General features: G+C 39.4%; 1 protein-coding gene and 1 long non-coding RNA gene across 2 annotated transcripts in view; one reads left to right on the forward strand and one right to left on the reverse strand.

The window, feature by feature from the left end:
• The window catches only part of SLC12A1 (solute carrier family 12 member 1), a 96,633-nt gene that overhangs the window by 17,069 nt on the left and 56,057 nt on the right, over window positions 1-23,507 (forward strand). Inside the window, exons 5-11 of the mRNA XM_002825416.3 lie at window positions 3,812-3,907; window positions 5,928-6,067; window positions 7,134-7,244; window positions 9,470-9,581; window positions 11,619-11,746; window positions 18,174-18,258; window positions 21,413-21,564. Of these exons, the coding sequence (XP_002825462.2) occupies window positions 3,812-3,907; window positions 5,928-6,067; window positions 7,134-7,244; window positions 9,470-9,581; window positions 11,619-11,746; window positions 18,174-18,258; window positions 21,413-21,564 (824 nt within the window). The remainder of the gene's footprint in view (window positions 1-3,811; window positions 3,908-5,927; window positions 6,068-7,133; window positions 7,245-9,469; window positions 9,582-11,618; window positions 11,747-18,173; window positions 18,259-21,412; window positions 21,565-23,507) is intronic.
• Window positions 1,886-19,082, reverse strand: LOC129050103 (uncharacterized). Its single transcript, XR_010137467.1, has 7 exons — window positions 18,834-19,082; window positions 17,998-18,090; window positions 9,457-9,527; window positions 8,922-9,064; window positions 7,088-7,221; window positions 4,200-4,332; window positions 1,886-2,265 (listed from the first exon to the last, which is right to left on the reverse strand). It is a non-coding gene; the product is annotated as an uncharacterized LOC129050103 (long non-coding RNA).

The raw sequence follows: 23,507 nt of genomic DNA on the forward strand, positions 1-23,507 counted from the left end.
AAACTGCAGAATCCTGGGATTTACTTTTAAAGATCCAAACTCAGTAGGTCTGAGCATTTTTAATAAGCACCCCAGGCATTTCCTGAAGCAGGTGGTTCAAGAACCACAATTTCAGAAAACAACGAACCAAATGTTCTCCAAGCTGCCTTCTGCCCTGGGATTTTATGTTTGATTATGAGAGAGAAGCAAATCCGTTGCTGTTCAAAAGTATAAAACTTTATTCCAAGATTTAAAATGGTTTGCAGAAATATATACAATGCAAAAGGATGAATTAAGAATTGTTGAAAAAACTAGAGTCAAAAGGAAAATAATAGTGAGGAAATAATAAAGTTGGAGTAGGTTTAATGTTATGAAATGCGAATTATATGGTCCTGTAGAGTTTCTGGGGTATGCTAAACATTTTCTATCAAGCTTCTTCAAAGCAAAGTCAGGAGCAGAACAAGTGCAAAATAAATCACTTTTAGTGGCACAAGGACCTGAAGCCACATAGTGATATAGAGGCACTGCTCACCACAGTATCCCTGCAATAGATATGAAGAATTTAGTCCAACTATTTTTTACAACCCCTAGCTTTTAAGAGTCTACAGGGTCCAAAGCAATATGGTCCAAGTTTGCAGCCTGTGCTTAGTTAGCCTCTTCCCACTGCACTTTAACCTGCAAAAAAGCCTAGAGGCTGCTGTTAGAGACAGGGTATGGCCAAGAGCTTCAAAAGAACCAGCCTTTAATATCTTGACTCCTTCCCACTGCTGCCCTTAACCTCCTTCCACTTTCCCTTCTCTTTGGGCATGGCCAGAGAGATCACAGCCTCTCATGGCTGACTACCCTTCTAACCATCCTTGGAATGAGAGAGCCTGCCAACAACTATGGAACATTCACTTTACACAGGGGAGCTTACCAAACAGCCCAGACCAGAGCATTCTGGATGGAGCCAGGGTGAGTTCAGTGGCTGTGACTCCACAGCCCTCTCCCTGAATTCTGGGTCGGCCTCCATTAGAGAGGATATTGTAGGGGAGGAAAAACAGTTGTCTTCTACCCATCTTAGGTTCATTGGCTGGGGGCCTATAAATTAGACTGACAAAAGTTAGATCAATAAGAGAAAAACAGAATTTATTAACATGTACATGGTACATACACATGGGACCACTCAGTGATGAGTGACTTAAAGGGGGGCTTAGAACATGGGCTTACATATCATCTTAACAATAGAACAATTAAATTGTAGAGAGGTGACAAGACAAAGGAAAAGGACTTTTCATTCATAGGGTGGCAAATGCTGGCAAGGTAAATATATAGGGAAAGGAATGGAAGATAAGAGCTAGTCAGCAAAGCTTGTTGTGTAGATGCCTGTGGTGCCTTTGTCAGGCTGATAAGCATCCAAAATTGTCTCTGGTAATCAGAGACATCACTTTCTGGTAGAGAGGGGAGGGAGGACAAATTTATGTCCCGTTTTTAGGTAAATAGGAAGGGGATCGAGAGCTTTTCTTGTATCTACTTTTTTCGGTTGTCTCAGCTCCAAATAATCCTTATGCCAAAGTGATATATTCTGATACCCTTCTGTAGCCTCCTGGCTATGTGTTTCTTGAAACTGAAAGCAGTCACGGCTTCGTTGAATTCTGGCCTCTACCACTTTCTCCCTCTCCTTATAATCATCAACCTTCTGAACCATAAAATCCTTGGGGCAGCTTTTTAAATTTCATTTTATTTGTGTCTTGTGTTTCTTACATTAGCTGCCACATAGCTGGATATATAGTAGGTTTCTAAAAAGCAGTAAGTATTATGACTATTGTGGATATGATCTAAAAGCAATATCATTGAGTGTGTATTGTGTTCCATGTGCTATGCTAGCCACTTTACACATGCATTCTTTCTAATTTCATTGCTATTTTTGGTCAGTTATTTATTTATTTAAAGTGACTTATCATAATAAGTAACTTTCCAGAATTCAGTCAGTCAATAAGTTAATGTAATTTAATTTCATTCTTTCCACTTTATCCATCTGCCAGATGAATAATTTGCTATACTGTATGTAGTTCTCCACCTCTATGTGACCAAATGTATATAAAAAAATAGTAACCTGGAAGGATGAACATTTAATCTCTAGTTACCTTGACAGCTTGGAATTGTAGGCCAATTATCATGTTTATAAGTGTCTAGAACTTCTCCAAAGATGGAATTCTGTCAGGTGCAATAGTGCAAGCCTGTAGTCCCAGCTACTTGGGAGGCTGAGGTAGGAGGATGACTTGAGGCCAGGAGTTTGAGACCCGCCTGGAAAAAATAGCAAGACTGTCTCTAAAAATAATAAGAAGAAGAAGATGGGGTGCACATTAAATTTTGACCAGGTCTAGTGGTTTTGCTTTGTACAACTTAGTTCTGCACATTTTGTCTCTTGAGTTTCTTGGAACCAGAGCTACTACAAGCAGAAAACTTCAAAGCTAAGCGTTTACTCCATGGTGATTTCCTAGCCAACTTGTTAAACTCAAATGTGATCCTTTGATGTTTACCCTAGACTTGCTGGTTTTTATGTAAATGATCCAATGAATTCTTCCACCATTTAATGCCTTTATTTTTCCTCTTTCAACTGAGGTCTTGGTGTGATTATCATCGGCTTAGCCGTGACAGTGACTGGTATCACTGGTTTATCCACCTCTGCTATTGCCACAAATGGATGTGTCAGAGGAGGTAATTAAACTTGTGACCCGCACCATCATTTGTAAGGTAAAGGCAACACAGGCTCTAATAGTTCACCACTGACCTTTCTGGAGTGTTTTCAAAGGTAATGCAAGTTGGTTTCTTTTCCCCCATCAGGCAAAGAGATGCAAGAAAAATGGGGAAGGATTTAACCTTTGTCAAACCCCCAACTTTCTCATTCCGGTTCCTTCAAGCAAGAAAGAAGGTCAAATGTCATGTTTTCTCTTTTCACAGCCAGGATAGTTTCTCTCCCAGGACACCAGCATAAGTCAACTTTTCCTTTCCAAGGCTGCACTTTCGATTGTGTTTACTTTTGGAAACCATCCTTCATCATAATGAGCAGTTCTCTGACTTGGTCTTTATGCCAGGCACACCAGTTTCTCCTTAGCACAAAGAAACCCTGTTGGAGCCCGAGGCATGGACCTGAAAACTTAAATTAAAGGCAGTGTAGTTTGCAGCAATAGGGAATCCAAGGAAGTAAAGTAAAATGCAATATCTTCTATCTTTCATTGCTAACAGGTCTTGGAGTTCTCATAATTCTTCTTTCCACCATGGTAACTTCTATTACTGGGTTGTCAACTTCTGCGATAGCAACTAACGGGTTTGTTCGTGGAGGTAAAATCTCTAAGATATCTAATGCCCTCATCACTTGCTACGGGTAGGCAAACAATTTTTTATACTTCTTTTTGATGGGAACAAGGAAGTAGCCCAATGTTCTTGAAGCCTGGCTATTTGGAGGAGCTGGATGCCAAAGAAAACCTAAGGTACGATGAGAATAGTCCAGGTCTACTCTGGTCTCTTTTCTAATGGATCTCTCTGGAACATTGTAGGTCATGCCTTACAGATGTGCACCTTCCTTAGGTAAACTTTTTCTTTTTCAGGCTAGTCTGCACACCTCTAGCTGATGTTCCTTGGAAACTGATTCCCAGATTTGGCTTCTGTTTTAACGTTTAGTACATTTCAGGTGCTTCCTAGACCTTCATGAAATGGGATCTTTCAGAACATTTCAGGTTTTCACAGGGAGGTGGATCTTTCTGTGACAAGATTCAGACTGCTGCCTCCTGAAGTACTGGTGACTTCTCTCAGTACTGGAACCAAACACCTTTCTTGGGGGATTTTGCAGGTCTTGGAGTCATCATCATTGGCCTAAGTGTGGTAGTGACGACACTCACAGGTATTTCTATGTCTGCTATTTGCACGAATGGAGTAGTAAGAGGAGGTAAGCCAATTAATTTACTTATGACTAGAGGCTTGGTTACTAGTAATGTCTGGAGTTAGTTTACTATTGGAAGTGAAATTAACATATTGCTAATTAGTCCCCAATGTCCTAAAACAAAACAAAATAACCCAAAATTTAAACAGCAAAGCAAAATTTTTCTCAACTAAAATTGGAATATCTTCATTGACATGACCCATTTCTTGTAATGAAACATGCTTATAAAGTGCAGAGTGACTATGTGTCTAGTAAGAAGGTATGGAATATTATAGCAAAATATATGGTTTATTTGTACCTTGGATGAGACCCACTGGCTCTCTCGCAGGTCCTCTCAGCATGGGTCTTCTCCAACGCCCCAGATGGCATTGCTGATGATTCCCACTCAGTAAACCACTCCTGTACCCAGGCCTCGGGGCTCACCCCAAACGCTGTGCTCCCAATGACCAACAGGGAAGGGACGATCATTAAAAGGGAATAAATAAATAAATCAGCAAAGAGTTACTTTCAAATAATCTAGGAGTAGGCAGGCCTAGGCAGAAAGTGAAATGGATGAAATGTATCATTGTTCTATCTTCCTTTGTTCCCCCTCACCCTCCCCTTTGGTTTCTCTGGTTCTCGACTTGGGCACCTTATCCAGGTCTTCCTACTCAGGGCCTTCTAAAACATCCTGCCCACAACACACCTCCACTCTCAACTTCTGCCTGTCTCTCATGTTGATCCAGCCCACCTAGGTAACTGACTAGTTCATTTGTTTAAGGTGATCTGTATAAAGGAAACAATGGGGATTTGCTCCACCCAGCCAATATGCTACATTTTTAGAGAGGACTTTGACCCCTCAGCCCAAAAGAGTTACTATAGTGAAAGAAATTTCTCTCAGCAAAAAGTAATTTTGTTTTGTTTTTAGGTGTGTTTGTCATTCCTGTGCCAACTCTGCCTACTTCCAAAGCCAGCTCTGTATAGGAAGTCATAATCTTACTATGGTCTATGATAATCAGACCTCCTAACATCTAGTCGTTTTCACCTTCAATAAGCTGCCCTAGGTACGCTCTAGGCAGTTGACCAATCTAGTTCAATCCTTCATGTGCACAGAAGTATGCAACTATATATATTTAATAGAACTACTTTTTCAATGTCCAAAGGAGAAGTAATTGTTCCAGACCCTCCCCACTTTTCTTCCCACTTGCAACACCCAAACACTGTGCTCTCAGTGGCCAACAGGCAAGGGACCTACTTGCCACACCCATACCTATATGGGTATTTAGCAATAATCATGCCTTCTGGAGCTAAAAACATAGAAAACCAAGTTTGATTTATAGAATTAATAATACATCACACTCTATAGATATCTTGTTTTATGCAGCACATATATATCACAAAATTTTACATATGTACCTATAAATGTTTTGTATATGTATGTTCATATATATATATATATCATGCCTTCTTTCACTAAAAACATAGAAAAGCAAGTTTGATTTATAGAATGGATAATACAGATACCTTGTTTTATGCAGCACATATGTATCAGGAAATTGTATATATGTACATATATCTATATATGTGTAAATATATATTTTACATATATACACAACAGAAAGGAAGTTAGAAAAACAAAGATAAACTTCACCTACTTCATTTTCTACCTAGACTTTCCTACTCCTGGAAATTTTTTATATAAAACTTTACTTCAGTTGCATTATTAATTTGAATACTCCAATGATATTTTTATAAAGACAATGCATTTTTTGTAAAGTTTGCTGTGTTCTTATTTGTAGCTTTTTTATATTTATGTTTTAATAGATTGGGCTTTATTAAGTCAGGATACTTCTATTGTAGATTCAGTACAGAGTACCAAGAAGGGCTAAGTTATTCACTGGGTAACACAGGATTCCTAAAATTATTAGGAAGTTGTAATACTGTTATCGAAATAATTCACACTGTAAATGTTCTCAGATAGTCACAATCATTTGGTCATATAAACTAGCAGTTCCTCAATGTAAAGTATGTTCATTTCTTGTTTCAGGTGGGGCCTACTATCTTATTTCCAGAAGTTTAGGGCCCGAGTTCGGTGGGTCAATAGGCCTGATCTTTGCTTTTGCTAATGCAGTGGCTGTTGCTATGTATGTGGTGGGATTTGCTGAGACTGTAGTAGATCTTCTTAAGGTAATTAAAAGCTTTTCTTTTTTTCTGCCAAGCAGCATAATTTAGTTTAGTTTGCCTTCTCAGGGCACTAGGGGATATCATTACAGCTAAATGAGAGGAAAAAAGTTAAATATAGTGGAAGGAGCCTGGGCTTGGCATCAGAAGATCTGGCTTTGAGTCCAGGTTCTCGCACTTACCAGCCAAGAAAGTTTGGATTAGTTCCTCTATTCTTCCGAACTTTGTTTTCCAAATCTATAATATGGGCTAATAATACTGTTATACATATTTCACAGAAGTGTGGCACAGATCAAATGAAATAAGGTACATGAAATATTGTGTAAAATATGCAACATCAGATAAATAATGGATATTGCTGTCAACAGTAGTACTATGATTATGGTTATAGATTTCCAAAAGGAAAGAAAGTTTAAATATTAAAATAATTCACTCCAGAAAACTAGCCATTTCCTAGTTTAGGTGCCTAGTCCAGGATGTTGCATGTGCAAGCACATTTATTAGCTGATATATCAACTAATTTCTAGTCCTTTTCTCATAGTAATGATAGCATTCACTGAATTCAATTGGTAAAAGTACCTCTATTTAAAAATTAGATAAATAAATGAGCTTACAGTTTATAAGGTATATTACCTTCAAGAGATGCATTATCAGGTTTGTGTCATCTGTTCTTAAATAGGACACCACTTAACTTTCAGTATTTACACTGTAAACCATTCATTTTTATTCTGCTAGGATGCCCCTTGACACACAGAAATAACTAGTCATTCTTCTGAAATAAAACACAATATGTATATGTATACATATTTTTACTTAGTACTACAACAACTTCAAAAGCTAGAACAAATCTTTAAAATGTCTAACTCCTAACCTTGACTATCAAAGGCCTATTATCACAGAAAAAAAAATGCTAGGTTTTTTATCTTCATAAATTTATGAATACTCCATTTTTCTATTATCCTATATGGCCCCAGGTGTAATTGTATAGTATCTCTTTTTACTGTTAAATGCTGCAATAAGACTCACATGCAAAAAGCTGTATCTCTAGGCACTTAATAATTTGTTTCCCCAGGAGAGTGATTCGATGATGGTGGATCCAACCAATGACATCCGGATTATAGGCTCCATCACAGTGGTGATTCTTCTAGGAATTTCAGTAGCTGGAATGGAATGGGAGGCAAAGGTAAATTTCTCAAAAATGATACTATCAACGGTGGCTGGTCAGGTCCTGAACAAATTGCAGGAGTAAAAGGAACTCCATATTCAAAAAGAATTAATGTTATTACCTGCTATGGTGAAATGAGCAGGCAAGTGCTAGGTGGAACACCAAGCCTGAAAAGCATGAAGCCCAGGCAGTCATGACTCAGGGCTCACGAGTCACATGACTGCTGTATTTTGTCCCTCTGTGCTGTCACCAAGGCGGCTGCCTTATGCACAGACCCCTTATGATCATAGCAGTGGTGCACGCTGGAAGCCTGGGTCTCTCAATCACAAACCCTGGTTCCTCTTTCAAGCTGCCTGTGGGTGCAAAAGCCCAAGAGAAATGGCAAGTGTGAACATAAGAGAGGCAAAAACTATCATTCTCTTCTGAAAGCCAGTACTTCACCAGCAAATTTAGGCACATCATAGGCTTTAGAACCAGAAAATCTCTGAGTTTAACTAGTGATAAAATGGATAGTAAATTTCTGAATGATGGGAAACATGTCTTTTGCCTCCTTTGTAATTCCCTCAAGTGACTGGTGCAATTGAAAATATTCCTACGTGCCTGTGGATGAAATAACCAGATCTCAAGCAGTCATGAGATGTGGAAAGACAGCCAAAGCCTCCCACCTATAAGTCAATAGAAAACATTCCTACATGGCATTTATTTGTAGATTATGCATTCACACATTCAACAAAAATTAAGTTAGTGTCTACCACGTGTTGAGCATTCTTCTAGGCACTGATATTCACCTGTGACCAAAACAGGCCTAATCCCTATACATGGTCTGTGAAGAAATCAATAATAAGCAAGCAAATAAAGAAATAAATATAAAAAGGGAATTTGTGAAAATTAGTATCAACAGGACACTGTGATGAAAAAACACAGGAGAACCCTACTTTAGATAACTTATTCCCTGAGTGAGGCAATGAAGTTTAGTAGCAGTAGAGGGTAGCATTTAAAGCTCCAGCTCTGTAGTTAGAGTGCCTGAATTTGAATCCAGTTTATATCTCTGCGGCCTTCAGTAAATTATTTAACATCCCGGTGCTTCAGTGTCTTTACCTTTAAAATGAGGATGATAATATTGCCTACTCCATAAGGTTGTCAGTTTGTTAGTGGTATTATTTACCTAAAAGAATACAGGTAAAGTTAAATCTGCATCTGTTCTATTGTAAGCCCTCAGTGAACAGATAGCTGTTATTATTTAAATGGGCCGGGCACGGTGGCTCACACCTGTAATCCCAGCACTTTGGGAGGCTGAGGCGGGCAGATCACGAGGTCAGGAGTTTGAGACCAGCCTGGCCAACATGGTGAAACCCTGTCTCTACTAAAAATACAAAATTAGCCAGGGTGGCATATGCTTGTAATCCCAGCTACTCAGGAGGCTGAGGCAGGAGAATTGCTTGAACCTAGGAGGTGGAGGTTGCAGTGAGCCAAGATCACGCCATTGCATTCCAGCCTGGGCGACAGAGTGAGACTCCATCTCAGGAAAACAAAATAAAATAATAAAACATGAAAGATTAAATTGTCAAGAAAGGCCTCTCTGAGAAGGTAACTAAGACTTAAAGGATGAAAAGAAGGAAATAGCTGTGCAAGAAATAGAGTGAAGTGCTTTCCAGGTAAAGGAAACAGCATATGGCAACACCAAGCCATAAACACCTTGCAGCATTGGAGGGGCTGAAGGAAGACCATCTGACCAGTCAACCTTGCAGTCTGGTTGTGCTGAGCACACAGCGGCAGCCTGACATCAAGTGCACTGGGAATCACAGGAATTCTATTCATCATTCTGCATTCTCGAACTCCTGCAGTTAGCACTGGGAACAGAAACAACCCATAAGTGCTCTGCCGAAAACAAACAAACAAACAAAACCCCCCTCAAGTTTATCAGTGTTAAAACTTTTGGCTTCATTTACATTCCTGGGACAATGGTGGAAGTTACCCACCTGCTACTTAGAATGTTACAGAAATGTCACCTTCAAGTGCCCAAACACCTGTGCCATTAAAAATGTGGCATATACACCCAAGTAGAATAAGGCCTATTTACATGCCATTCTAATAAGGATGCATTTATTACCTACTCTGGGTAGCAGAGACTTAACTGAAATATCAGATAGAGTTTTTCTGCAGTGGACACTTCTAACTTTTATAATTATGTAAAAAGTTGTTAAATAAATCTGATTTGGTTTCCTTTTACCTTTCCATTCCAGGCCCAAGTGATTCTTCTGGTCATTCTTCTAATTGCTATTGCAAACTTCTTCATTGGAACTGTCATCCCATCCAACAATGAGAAAAAGTCCAGAGGTTTCTTTAATTACCAAGGTACATGGAATAAATTGGTTGCTTTTCATTAAATACTTCTCCATTGCCCTCCTCATCACTATCCCCATCACCCCAACCCCAGCCTTCGGAATGCCTGGCTCCCCTTTCAAGTTACTTGTGGATGAGGAAGCCCAAAAGAAATGGGAAGTACGTTGGGGAAACATAATAGATGCGAAAACTATCATTCTCTTCTGAAACCCAGTACTTCACCAGCAAATTTGGGCACACCATAGGTTTTAGAACCAGAAAATATATGAGTTTAACTAGTGATAACTAACTAGTGATAAAATGGATAGTAAATTTCTCCAGGAAAGAGCCTGGAGTTGGATTCAGGAGACCCAAGGTTGGATCTCAACTCTGCCACTTAACAGCTGGACAGAACACCTAATGTGACTGGGTCTCAGATTTTCCTGCCAAAATGTGGGGATAATAAGAATTTCCTGAGGGAATTTTGAGAAACAAATACAGACAGTGGATGTGAAAGTGCTTTGTAAACCTTTTGTTGTTGCTGTCAAATAGTAGAAAAAGAGACACAGCTCAATTTGTTCAACCACTGCAGAGCACTAAAGTCAAACAGTCATTTCTCTCTTCCTGCTAGACTTGTTTGCACCTTGCTTTCCCATAGCATTACCTAGTTAAGCATCACTGTCAGGCTTTCAGGCAGAAAAGACTGTAGGAGTTACTCAGTGTAGCATACTGTGATAACATCACGGAGCATGAAATTTGACTTCTTTCTCTCCTTATTTTACTCCTTCTATCTGTTCTTGCCTTTCTTTTCCCTCTAGCTTACTCAATAATCCACTGCTGAGTTTTTAAATGTTTCCCTTTATTATTTACTCAGTTGTCAGTATTTATTTCTTTTTGATATCACACACCTCTTTCTTCCTGATTCCTTTTCTTCATAAAGACTTTCTGGTTTGCTTTGCATGTTAATATCCTTTTCCCTTCTATTATTTTCCCTCCTTCCCATTCCTACCATATTTTTTTCTTTAAGCCTTTTTTCCTATTTTTGCAACCCAGATTCTGTTGTTCACATTTTTTTTCCTCTCCTTTTCTCTTTTTTCCTTCTGTTTTTCTTCTAGGTTGTTTCCTTTTTATTTAATAATTTGGTGGCAATGTGTGGGATGGTATTATTTTATTAACAAAGCTTCTCATCATAATATTCTCCCATACTGAGGATTTGGTATAAGCAGCTAAGATCTAATATCTAGGAGTAAAAAGTAAAAAGCTTCATACATTAGTAGCAAAATTGTAAAGTAGACTCACACACAAGGTTCTTCAACTACAAAAAAAGGCATAGAAAACCAGTGTGTTGATTGTTTATGGTATTTATGCATGTGAGAATGTAGTTGTGTGTGTGTGTGAATGTGTGTGGTGGTGCATTTGTGGGTATGCCAGTGTGATCATGAGAGAATTCTTCATCTCCTCCTCTTTCAACCTTTTCTAGATGCAAAAAAGTCAGGCATCCTGGATCTGTTTGGGCACAAAAATTGATTTTTCAGAACTATGTCATAGAGATCTAAAACCTCATGATATATATTTTGACTTTTGGCAAATATTAACATAAAGCTCCTCAGGAGTACACCATATCTTCAAGTTCATTCCATTTAGAATATAGGAATCTGGCCGGGCGCAGTAGCTCACGCCTGTAATCCCAGCCCTTTGGGAGGTCGAGGCAGGTGGATCGCTTGAGGTCAGGAGTTTGAGATCAGCCTGGCCCACATGGTGAAACCCCATCTCTACTAAAAATACAAAAAATTAGCCAGGTGTGGTGGTGGGCGCCTGTTATCCCAGCTACTTGGGGGGCTGAGGCAGGAGAATTGCTTGGTTGCTTGAACCTGGGAGGCAGAGGTTGCAGTGAGCTGAGATCGTGCCATTGCACTCCAGCCTGGGCAACAGAGTGAGACTCTGTCTCAAAAAAAAAAATTAGAATATAGGAATGTATTTGCATTTAGGACTAGGGAAGCCAATGGTAACTTAATCTCCTGTACTGTGAAAAATGTCTACATCATAATTTTCTTATAATTTATGTTACAGCATCAATATTTGCAGAAAACTTTGGGCCACGCTTCACAAAGGGTGAAGGTTTCTTCTCTGTCTTTGCCATTTTTTTCCCAGCAGCTACTGGGATTCTTGCTGGTGCCAATATCTCAGGAGATTTGGAGGTACGTTGTTTGCTCTGCTTTGCAGTCCTGGGAGTGGTGGTACAGTTGGTGGGTAGCACAAGGAGCTAGAGAGGTTAAATGTGACCGTATTACCCTACAGATTCAAACTGTAGGTTTCTGTAAGATTTCCTGATGATTTAAAAGTTATCTCTTTTAATGCCAAATTTGGATTTCTATTCCAGATAATTCTTCCAAAAGTCCTATTCAGTGATATCAGAAGAATGGGATAGTGTGATAGTGTATCATATTTCCCCAAAATAAATGCAGTTTAGTGAAAAAAATACCAGAACCACCCTTTCTCTTTTAAACCCAAATGAATGGGAATATTTTCCTGTAAAAGTAAAAAGAAAACAAAACAAAGGAAAATAATCCCATTTTCACTTAGCTTCCCACTTAATTATTCTGTGTGAAGTACTGCGAAGAGCATGGTATAAGTTAGGATATGGGAATGTTATAAAAGACCAGCAATAGTGGCCTAAACAAGATGCAGGTTTTAATCCACAAAATCTAGCTCAGTTGGGCACAGTGCCACGTGCCTATAATCCCAGACACTTGGGAGGCTGAGGTGGGAGGATTGCTTGAACCCAGGAATCTGAGGGCAGCCTGGGCAACACAGCAAGACCCTGGTCTCTTAAAAAACAAAAATAAATAAAACGTATGTATATTTCTTGATGAGTCTTGATATACTCATAAATAAATAAATAAAAATTTTATGTTAAATCAAGCCCGTAGGCCATCCAGTGGAATAAGAAAAGTCTGCTCCAAAAGGTAGCCCAGAAACCCAGATAACCTCTCTGTTTCACCGTTACTTTGGGGCTTGCCCTCCATCTGCAAGGTCACATTCCAGCCCATGGGAAGGGGGATAAGCATGTAGAGGGCAAGCAATTCCTAGAAATTGCATGTATCGCTCCTGCTGACATTCCATTGGCCAGAATTTAGTCTTGTGGCCTTACCTAGTTGCAAAGGAGGGTGGGAAATACAGTCTCTATCTGGGCAGCCATGTGCCCAGATAAAATTTTAGGGGGTCCTAGTATTAAAAGGAGGAAAGTGAGGACGTATATCGGGGACAATAAGCCCTTTCTACCACACACACACGCGCGCACATGCAAAGTAGAAGACACAGGTTTTACCAAAACAAATTATTATCAACTTTGGAAGACAAGAAATATTTTCAAGACTTATCAAGAAATATACATACATGAAAAACATATGCATTGTCCAAGTGGGAAGTGAAATGAAAATACTGAACAAATAATTGTTAAGTTAATCAGGGATGATTTTCTCAAGGAAATAAGTTTTGAACCTGAGCATAAAGCAAAGTCTGGATGCTGGCTATTAATGGAGAAATATAGAGTATTCCAGGCAGAGAGGATAGTCAGGCATGAGGAAACTGGGAACAGTGAGAAGTCTCTTATAGTTCAACTGGAGAAACCCTGATGGGGCTTGATCACCTTGAAGGCAAAGGGAAACAGCTGTTAGAGGGACTTGAGCCAGAGGTGCTTGCCCTAGAATATAACTCCATGGAAGTAGAGAGTTTGCCTTTGATTTTGTTCATTGCTGTATCCTCAAAGCTAGTAAGGCCTCAATAAATACTAATTGAGTAAATAAATAAAGGCATTTAGATTTTTATATTAGGGGCCACAGTGCTATGGTAAATTCTCCAGCAGAAATATGGCATAAAAATATTATGCTGAAGTGCAGAAAAGTTAAGAAACTTGCTCAAAATGATTCAAATAGTATCACTGCTGAATGAAATTTAGCTATGGATGTTGAACTTCTGGTTTCTCAGCTCTGGAAGACTATCAGAGGTCACTGATTTAAATTTCTGCCAACTATAAGCACACCTTTAAATTAAAGAATATTGCTCTTTCTTTAGACTCCTTAAAAACAAGGAGTATCAGATGTTTAGTAGTCAGTTCTGCTTAGCTGGCCGTCACTGAGTGCCTGTTCACACCAGCCACTGAGGAAACAAGGAGCTTCACCTCTCCTTCAAGGAGCTCAGAGTCGAAGGAGGAGACAGACTTCCCTTATATGAATTAGAACAAGCAAGAGTAGAATCAAGTGCAAAGGAAAGAGGAAGCAGCGATTGCCTGTCCCCTCAAAAAGTAAAGGAAGACTTTCAGAAGAGGGGACACTCAATCCAGGTTTTGAGGGATGAACAGGAGTTTGCCAACAGGACAAAGAAGAGACAGACATTTGAAACAGAAGGAATGGGATGTAAGAAGGTACCGAGAAAGATGCTGCTAATGAGAATTATTTTATGTGCAGAGTAGAGTATGTAATCCTTCATTAATATATTAATAAACATATTCATAAATAATTTTCTATGTGTCCTAAGTACTCTGGGAGTAAGCAAAGAAAGAGAAGATATTATTTCTATCCGAAAAGACGGGATTTAAAATTCTTCCCCCTTCAAAATAAGTGTTAACTTGATTTAGGGTTGTTATGTTAGTGAAGAAGTTTTTATTTATTTAGCAGCCTCTACTGAGAAATCTCTGATTCTCAGTTCACATGTAAAGAAACTACAAACAATGGCCTGTTAAGATTTTGGGGTCATACATGGTCATAATATTATTGTAGAATGTTGCATTCTTTTTATTTAAAAATACTTTTATGATTTTATAATTAGGCTTAACTTTTAACATATACACTACTATATACTATATACTTTTACTATACACAGAACTCAGGGGTCCTTTTAACTACAGACAGTAGAGTTTGGATATTATCCCCAAACTAGCTAGAGACTCTAAGGAGGTTAGACAAGGGAGTAACATGATTAAATACGTGTTTTAGAGAAAGCCTGCTAACAGCTTGTGGAGGGTGGTTTGGAAGGTGGAGAAAGGGTGTAATAGGTAGGAAGACTGGAGGCAGAAAGATCAATTAGAAAATATCATAATAATCTGGACACGAGATGACATGGGCCTGATTTAAGGCCATGCAGAGGAAAAGAACCAAAGATATCAGCTTTTTTTAGAGTTAGGAGAAGAAATAGGAAAAAAAAATGTTTTTTATTATGATCCACAGTGAGAAAACATTATACATCACAACCAAGTACACACTTAGAAAATTTTCCCCCAATGATTCTCTACTTTATTACAAGCAATGCCTTCTGATATTCTCACATCAGTTCTATTCTATTGGATTCTTTTAACGCTGGTTGTAACCTGTCGAATTGATTCCACAGTATAGTAGATGAGGAAAGGAAGCTCACATTTGTCTACTGAGGTTGAAATGGCAGAAGGACATGGGGTGGTGATGTCTAGTGAGTGGGTAGCTAGATGTATGAGTCTGGAGCTCTGAAAGGAGCTAGGGCAGGACTGGCAGCCATGGCATGGATGAGTTAATGCAGGTATGTGCAAAAGGGAAGAGAGAAGAGGTTTGAGGCAGCGTTCAGGGAGACACAGACCTTCAAAGTATTAACGGTAAAAAGCAAGTCCATGAAGAAAAAAGAGACAGAGCTAAGAAGCAGGAGAAATCAAAAGACAGTGGGGTCATGAAAATCAAGAGAGGAGAATGCTTTGAGAAGTAGTAACATGGTCACAAGCCGGAGGGGCCAACCATGTTAAGTTCTGGGAGGTGACAATATGTTGGGAAATGGGGAGGAAACTTCAGTACTTGTAGATATTATTTCTCTTTGAAAGTGAACCTAGAAATAAAACATAATGGATTCAGTCAGTTTAGGAAACATTTACTGTTTACACACTATAGGGTAGGCAAGATCCTGATATCCGCTCACAGCCTCAGAATCCTCCTCTGGAAGGAAGCTCACAGACAACAAAGGCATGCTACAAAGTTCCCATCCAGAACCTTACATTTCCTAATAATGCACTAACAGATGATCTGTAAATATGTACCTGGGAGAAGATTTAGAAAATACCCAACTCTAATCAAGAAAGCTAAGAAGTGATTTCAGAGAAGCAAAATTGGGATGTGGCTGACATACCCAGAAAGCAGGGATCTAATAGATTGCTTGCATTCTGTCCTAAGGAAAAATACAACGTCTAATGAAAAAAGGTAAAAAAAGGTTAGGTTTTGGGTTACTGCTTGTGGATGGAAACTATATTTCAAGTGAAAACCAATAATTTGTCAAAGTCCTCCTGAGCCCTATCTAAAAGAGGAAGCTAGCCAGACCAGACAATGTGAATATCTAATCATACACTAATATATTGGCGTCCAGATTTATATGTTAATGTCTTAGGATCATGGCTGGGCATGGTGGTTCATGCTTATAATCGCAGCACTTTGGGAGGCCCAGGTGGGTAATTGCTTGAGCCCAGGAGTTTGAGACCAGCCTGAGCAACATGGCAAAACCGTGTCTCTACAAAACACACACACAAAAATAGCTGGGCATGGTAGCACACACCTATCATCCTGCCTACTTGGGAGGCTGAGGTGGGAGGATCACTTGAGCACAGGAAGGTTGAGGCTGCAGTGAACCACAATTGAGCCACTGCACTCCAGCCTGGGCAACAGAGCAAGAACCCATCTCAAAATAAATAAATAAATAAATAATAATAATGTCTTAGAGTCATGATGGAATCTCATGTGACTCCTGTTAAGCCATTTTAGAGCTTGTAGCAGACAGTTGCAAATAAAAACTAAGTTTTTGGGGTGTTTGTTTGTTGGTTTGTTTTGAGACAGTGTCTCACTCTGTCACCCTGGCTGGAATGCAGTGGCGCAATCTCGGCTCACTGCAACCTTCGCCTCCCAGGTTCAAGTGATTCTCATGCCTCAGTCTCCCGAGCAGCTGGGATTACAGGCGCATACCACCATGCACAGCTGATTTTTGTATTTTTAGTAGAGATGGGGTTTCGCCATGTTGGCTAGGCTGCTCTCTAACTCCTGACCTCAGATGATCTGCCCGCCTTGGCCTCCCAAAGTGCTGGGATTACAGGCGTGAGCCACCGCACCTGGCCAAAAACTAAGTTTTTGTGTTTTAGGTATAAGACTGCCTTCCATCTTCACATCTGTTATCCATATATATATATATATGTATATATATAAAATATGCATAAATTTATATATATGTATATATATAAAATATGCATAAATTTATATATACATATATATTTCTGTTCTTCCCACTGTCAGTTCTTTACATTTTACTCAGATCTCAAGAAATTCTTCATCAATAAAATAAATTTTGGAACATAACATGAATTTGGGGATTCAGTAGGCCCCATCACAGTCATGACTGCCTTCTTTTTCCTTCTGTGTGCTGCCCCATTGCATACACCTGCCACACTGACGACAATAGTTTGGAAGAAAGAGACTGGGTATGTACATGTCAGAACAAACCCTGTGTGCAGATACTCCTAGAAGAGTGGGGAGAAATTAATGATCACAGAGTGGTCCCATAGGGCTGGCTTACTGCCATGTGGGGCAGGTTTGCTTGATTCAGTTGTGACTTCCAGTCATCAAGTTGAGTCTACAGTTTCACTATGCGTGACCTTTTTGATGACTTTTTCAGCATATTTATGTTTTCTTTTTAAAGCACAGACTTTGTTTGACTGCAGTGATTGCTTATTTGTATTGATGAGTCTAATGTGCTCTGGTGGGGGGACTCATACCTGCTGAGATTGTACCTTCTTCAATTCAATATTTATTGACTCCTACTCTATGCCAGGCCCTGTCCTGTATAAGTGAAGACGTTAAAATTCCTATTTAATAATCCCTATTAAGTTGAATTGAATACAATTCAATATGCTACTTAAAAATTGATTTTATATGGTTTATCCCCCCCATAGGATATAAAATGGTAAATTAAGTATGATGTGAACGCAACTTAGTGAATGTATATACACTTATAAGCAAGAGAAAGGCCCATTTTCTGGTATAAGCTTGAATTTGCCTCTTTCTTTATGTCTGCTTATGGAAATTAAATATCTCCCATTGCAGACATTTCTGAACTAGATTTCAAATAGGGGATTTAAGGGATTGAAAAATTTAGTAAGTAGATCATCCTTTTTACTCAGTCAAAAGTGATTTTTTTAAAGGCAAGCTTAAGCTCAGTATAAAACAAATACACCCAGAGATATTATCCACATGCCAGATATGTTTGTATATTTTCCCCTACAAATTCAAGATGTGATACATCTAAATGAAATTCATAGGAGATAAAGAGAAGGATGAGGCCTTGGTGAGTGAACTACCTACTATACTTTTCTATAGAAACTTCCTTCTGGACAGTTAGAGGTCTCTTCTGTTCAGCTGAAAGTTTTACAGATTTCTTTATTCACTCTGCACACCTTGTCTTTGTCCAAAATAAAGCTTGAGCTCATCAACTTGCTGTTTGCTCGATCTTTTCTTAGAACTTGCCTCAGGAAGGGTAGCCTAAAAATCTGAAAATATGAAAATAACTCCAAGTGATCTATGGTTCTTATTCTGCTCTGTATTCTTCTACCTCCACATTATTTTTTTAAAGGATCCCCAAGATGCCATCCCCAGAGGAACCATGCTGGCCATTTTCATCACCACTGTTGCCTACTTAGGGGTTGCAATTTGTGTAGGTAAGTGGTACGTCTCTAGTGTCAGAATGTCAGAATTACGAGGGGTCCAGTTGTTCACGTCTAGTGGGCTTTCAATGCAGCATAAATACATGAGTTTTTTAAAAGGCAACAATTTTAATTCCCTTCTTGGTACCTTAATGTTAATGATTTGGATACTTTAGGGATTTGAATGCAATTAAGCTATAATACAGACATCTGTGGGTCAGGGCTAGAGTAAAGCTAATCAGGTTGTCATTCTACCTGAACACAAAGAGAGTCCCATTTTACCACCCTTGATGATAATCCCACCGCTAAGGAGGCCACCACTTCCGGCATACACTTCCCTTGTTCTAGGAGGCAGGAGAGAACAGAGTAGAGAAAAGAAGTGAAAAACAAAACCATTCAAACCTAAAAACAGCCTTAGGAAAGTATGAAAGATGTGGAATTTGTGACTGTGTCTCATCCTTGTACTGCTATCCTTAATATGGAAATGTCACTGTCACCAGTTGGCAGGATATCAGAACAAGACCCAGCTGCTGGCAGTGTGGGTGGCCAGCCCCTACATTGCTCAGTGAACAGAAAATATGTGTACTCACCTGCTGTTCCTGAGACTGACTTTGGTTCTACCTGCTGCCTGCAGCCACACCTCCTCCTGGCTGGGGGCTGCCTCATACTTTTTCCATAATAGGAAAGGAAGAGGTTTCCCAACATTTAGAGAAGAAAACCGTCTTCTGTGTACAATAGGGAAAACAGCTCCAGGCTGGACCACCATGGAAGCCAAAGGGTACATCCCAGTCCTCTTCTGCTTATAACAGAAATTGAGAAGGTACTTGTACCTACAATTGGTTTCTGGAGATAAAAGAAAAAATGAACTTAAATCCTTCCCTGTCTCATTGTCTCTAATTTGAGGAAATTTGATAACTTTGTTAAGAGTATTGTTGGGGCTGGGCACAGTAGCTCATGCCTGTAATCCCGCTAATTTGGGAGGCTGAGGCCAGAGGATTGCTTTAGCCCAGGAGTTCAAGACTAGCCAGGGCAACATAGAGAGACCCCATTCCTACAAAAAATAAAAAATTAGCCAGGCGTGGTGGCACACACCTATGATCCCAGCAACTTGGAAGGGTGAGGTGGGAGGATTGCTTAAGCCTGGAAGGTCAAGGGTGCAGTGAGCTGTGATCACAGCACTGCACTCCAGCCTGGGCAACAGAGTGAGACCATGTGTCAAAAATAAATAAATAGGTAGATAAATGTATTGTTGGGGCATGTCCAAGTTTAGTTACATGTAAAGAGATTTTTTTTTGTTTCAGTGCTTTAGGAAATCAACACATTTTTAAATGACACTGAAACCACTAAAGTTAAATTTCCCGAGTGGTTTTCTTTTTTCTACAGTTAAAGTGAGAGAATGAGTAAAGGTATAGACCTGATTTCAGAGCTTCTTCTAGTTTTGCCCCTAATGGGTGGAAAAATATACATTTCTACACTTTCCCAGCATAGGAGAAGGACAGTCATGGAGTCAATATCCTGTCATTAGTAAAAATAATGGCTCATGTCCTGGCTTCATGGGAATTTGAGAGATCTGTTATGCAGAGGTTAAAATACATGATTCAAAGAATTCAGTTCAACATAAATGAGCAATGCAAACAGGTAAAATATGAAAGAATAGTTTGACTTGGTAACTGACATCCATAATTTCAAGCATTCAAGTAGAGGCTGGCAGGCTACCTCTCAGTACTATGATAAAAAGGATCCCTGCACTGATTATTTAAAATGGCTCTTTCAGATAAAAGAGTCTATGATTGGCCAGGTGCAGTGGCTCACGCCTGTAATCCCAGCACTTTGGGAGGCGGAGGCGGGTGGATCACGAGGTCAGGAGTTCAAGAGTAGCCTGGCCAAGAGGGTGAAACCCCATCTCTACTAAAAATACAAAAATTATCCGGGCATGGTGGCGGGTGCCTGTAATCCCAGATACTCGGGTGGCTGAGGCAGAGAATTGCTTGAACCCAGCAGGCGGAGGTTGCAGTGAGCCAAGATCGTGCACTGCACTCCAGCCTGGGTGACAGAGCAAGACTCTGTCTCAAAAACAAAAACAAACAAACAAACAAAAAGAGTCTATAATTTTTAAGTCTCCCAATTTCAAAGAATGTGGATTCCATGGCTAAGATTAAGGAAACACATTTATTCCTGTCACTGGGACCTGTCTTAAAAGTATTATTAGCAAGGCATGAGAATCCACCCTGGGTAGAGTTTGAAATCCAAAGCATTTTTATTGGTTGGTATTCAGTTTGTAAAGTATTTATCCTTCATGTAGTTCAGAAAAGTTTATATATACTTCACACGTATATTCATATATTTCAAAAATCCTATCAAATACATGGCAAAGATTAGTTAGAAAAAATCATAAGGGAATGCCAGTGATTAAAATATATATCAAGAGTCTTCTAAATGGCCATAATTCTATTTTTAAGAATCTATCCTAGAAGGAAAAGTTTATGCACAAAGATGTTCATCATAGAATGCTATAGTAGAAAACGACAGATACACTCAAATGTATGAAAATAATGGAATAGATCAACTGAGATAGATACTTGATCAATATTATTTGACCATTGCCTAGGAAATCTGAGTATTTTATCCTAAAACATTTCCTTCATTGTTTAAACCATTAAAACTGCATATAATGTAGAACTGTAACTCTGTTTGATAAATTATGCAAGGAATATCATTAGTTGAAAAGAGGGGATGCATTCTCTTAATTGCTATAATAGAATTCCATAATGTCACCCCTTGGCTCTCTTGCAGATGAAGAAATAAATCCTTCTACTTGAAAAACTTCCAGTTGGTAGTACTAAGCCAGACATATGTATTGAGTATGTGTTATGTACCAAGCACTGCCATGCAAGTTTTAAAAGATAAGAAATTAAGACTGAGTGTCAACTCTCAAGTCTCTTACCACTCAAATCTAAGTCACACAGGCAGTTGAAATGGCAGCCTGTTACAGAAAAGGGGAAACCCCAGGACTCAGCAGATGGGAGCCTCCAGTTATCAAGAACTACTCACAGTGAACAGAGGCTAAGAAATGGACCTTTTCAGACTCAAAGTAAACTACGTTTTCAGTAGAAAACCGTAAGGGACCAGAACTTTATAAAGAAATAACAAGCCACGGTTGTTTCCACAGGGGCCTGTGTGGTCCGAGATGCCACCGGGAACATGAATGACACCATCATTTCTGGGATGAACTGCAATGGTTCAGCAGCATGTGGGTTGGGCTATGACTTCTCAAGATGTCGACATGAACCATGTCAGTATGGGCTGATGAACAATTTCCAGGTTTGAAGCAAAATTCAAAAATGTTCACTGCTATTATTTTCATTTTTTGAATGTCACATAGAGTAAGATTTCTGAATCTGCAACTGATTGGTTATTGGCTGATAAGAATCCAGCATGGAATGATTCATGTGGAAGGGAAAGGAGTCATACAGACATCACATGGTAGCAAATCCTATGGTTACATTTCCTGTGTTCAGAGACAATAGGCAGTCGTGTGAATTGCATCACCAGGGAGAGATCATCTCCTGGCACTATGTGTCTTCCAATCAGTTGTGCAAGATTTCACGGTGGAAAGGAACTTAGATTAGTTAGCACTTGTTATGTATTTCTTTCTTTTATAATTTTAGTTTTTATTCCAGATTCAGGGAGTATCCTATATGTGCAGGTTTGTTACATGAGTGTATTGTGTGATGCTGAGATTTGGGGGTATTACAACAAGTAGACTCTGTTCACTGTGAGTAGTTCACCCAGGTGCTAAGCATAGTACTCAATAGCTAGTTTTCAACCCTTGCCTTCCTCTATCCCCTCTCTAGTAGTCCCTAGTGTCCCTTGTTGCCACTTTATGTTCATGAGTACTCAACGTTTAGCTCCCACTTGTAAGTGAGAATATGTGGTATTTGGTTTTCTGTTCCTGTGTTAATTTGCTTAGGATAATGGCCTCTAGCTGCATCCACGTTGCTGCAAAGGACATGATTTTATTCTTTTTGTGGCTGTGTGGTATTCCATGGTGTATATGTACCACATTTTCTTTATCCAGTCCACCATTGATGGGCATCTAGGTTGATTCCATGTCTTTGTTATTGTGAATAGTGCTGCAATGGACATACAGATGCCTGTATCTTTTTGGTTGAATTATGTATTTTCTTTTGGATGTATACCCAGTAAAGAGATTGCTGGGTCAAATGATAGTCCTGTTTTAAGTTCATTGAGAAATCTTGGAATGCATTTCATACATGGCCTTCAGCTTAGACAAAAGCCTTTGAGGTGGCCCTGGAAAGCCTAGAAGACAAGGCTAAGAGAGAAATTGTGAGTGCCAGAGGGAAGGTAAATAAGGGGGAAGGAACAATGGAAGTTAGGAAAACTGTAGGACTTTAAACATATTAATTTGTCTGCATGATTGGTGAGCAGAGGGAGAAGTAAATTTGTCACGAAAGCTTCATTCTTCTGTTTTAACAACCCACAAAGAGAAATTAACTCAGCTGAAGTCATTATTCCAAAATATGACTTAAATTGATAGAATCACATCATGCCTCAGATCTAAAATTATGTTTAATGAGCACAGAAATAGCAAAGGTCTGAAAAGCCTGTGTGTGCAGGAAGAAGAAAGGTTAATGGCTGTAAAAAGACTAGTAAACAGCTGAGCCCCTCCCCAAACCTTATTAAAATTCTACTTTCTGCTGGATAGAATTCCCCATCATCAAAGAAACATATGGCCACAAAGAACAGAGGGGAAAATGTCAAAATCCTTGAAACCATTTCCTTCTTTATTCTTTCCAGTATCTTCTGGATATATTGTGGTGAGCATTTATTATCTTATAAATAACCAAAAAGGCCATTTCTATTTTTAAAAAATAAAATTAAGAATGTGAGAATGGCCAAGTACGGTGGCTCACGACTATAATTCCAGCCCTTTGGGAGGCTGAGGCGGGCGGATCACTTGAGGTCAGGAGTTCAAGACCAGCCTGGCCAACATGGTGAAACCCCGTTTCTACTAGGAATACAAAAATTACCCAGGCATGGTGGTAGGTGCCTGTAATCCCAGCTACTCGGTAGGCTGAGGTACAAGAATCGCTTGAACCGGGAGGCAGAGGTTGCGGTGAGCCAAGATCGTGCCACTGCCCTCCAGCCTGGGCGATAGAGCGAGACTGTCTCAAACAAACAAACAAAAAAGGAATGTGAGAATGAAGCAGGGGGAAAAAATCTAGTTGAAAGCAATTTGCTTA

This window comes from Pongo abelii, chromosome 16 (genome assembly GCF_028885655.2).
Source record: "Pongo abelii isolate AG06213 chromosome 16, NHGRI_mPonAbe1-v2.0_pri, whole genome shotgun sequence".
Classification (NCBI taxonomy): Eukaryota; Metazoa; Chordata; class Mammalia; order Primates; family Hominidae; genus Pongo; species Pongo abelii.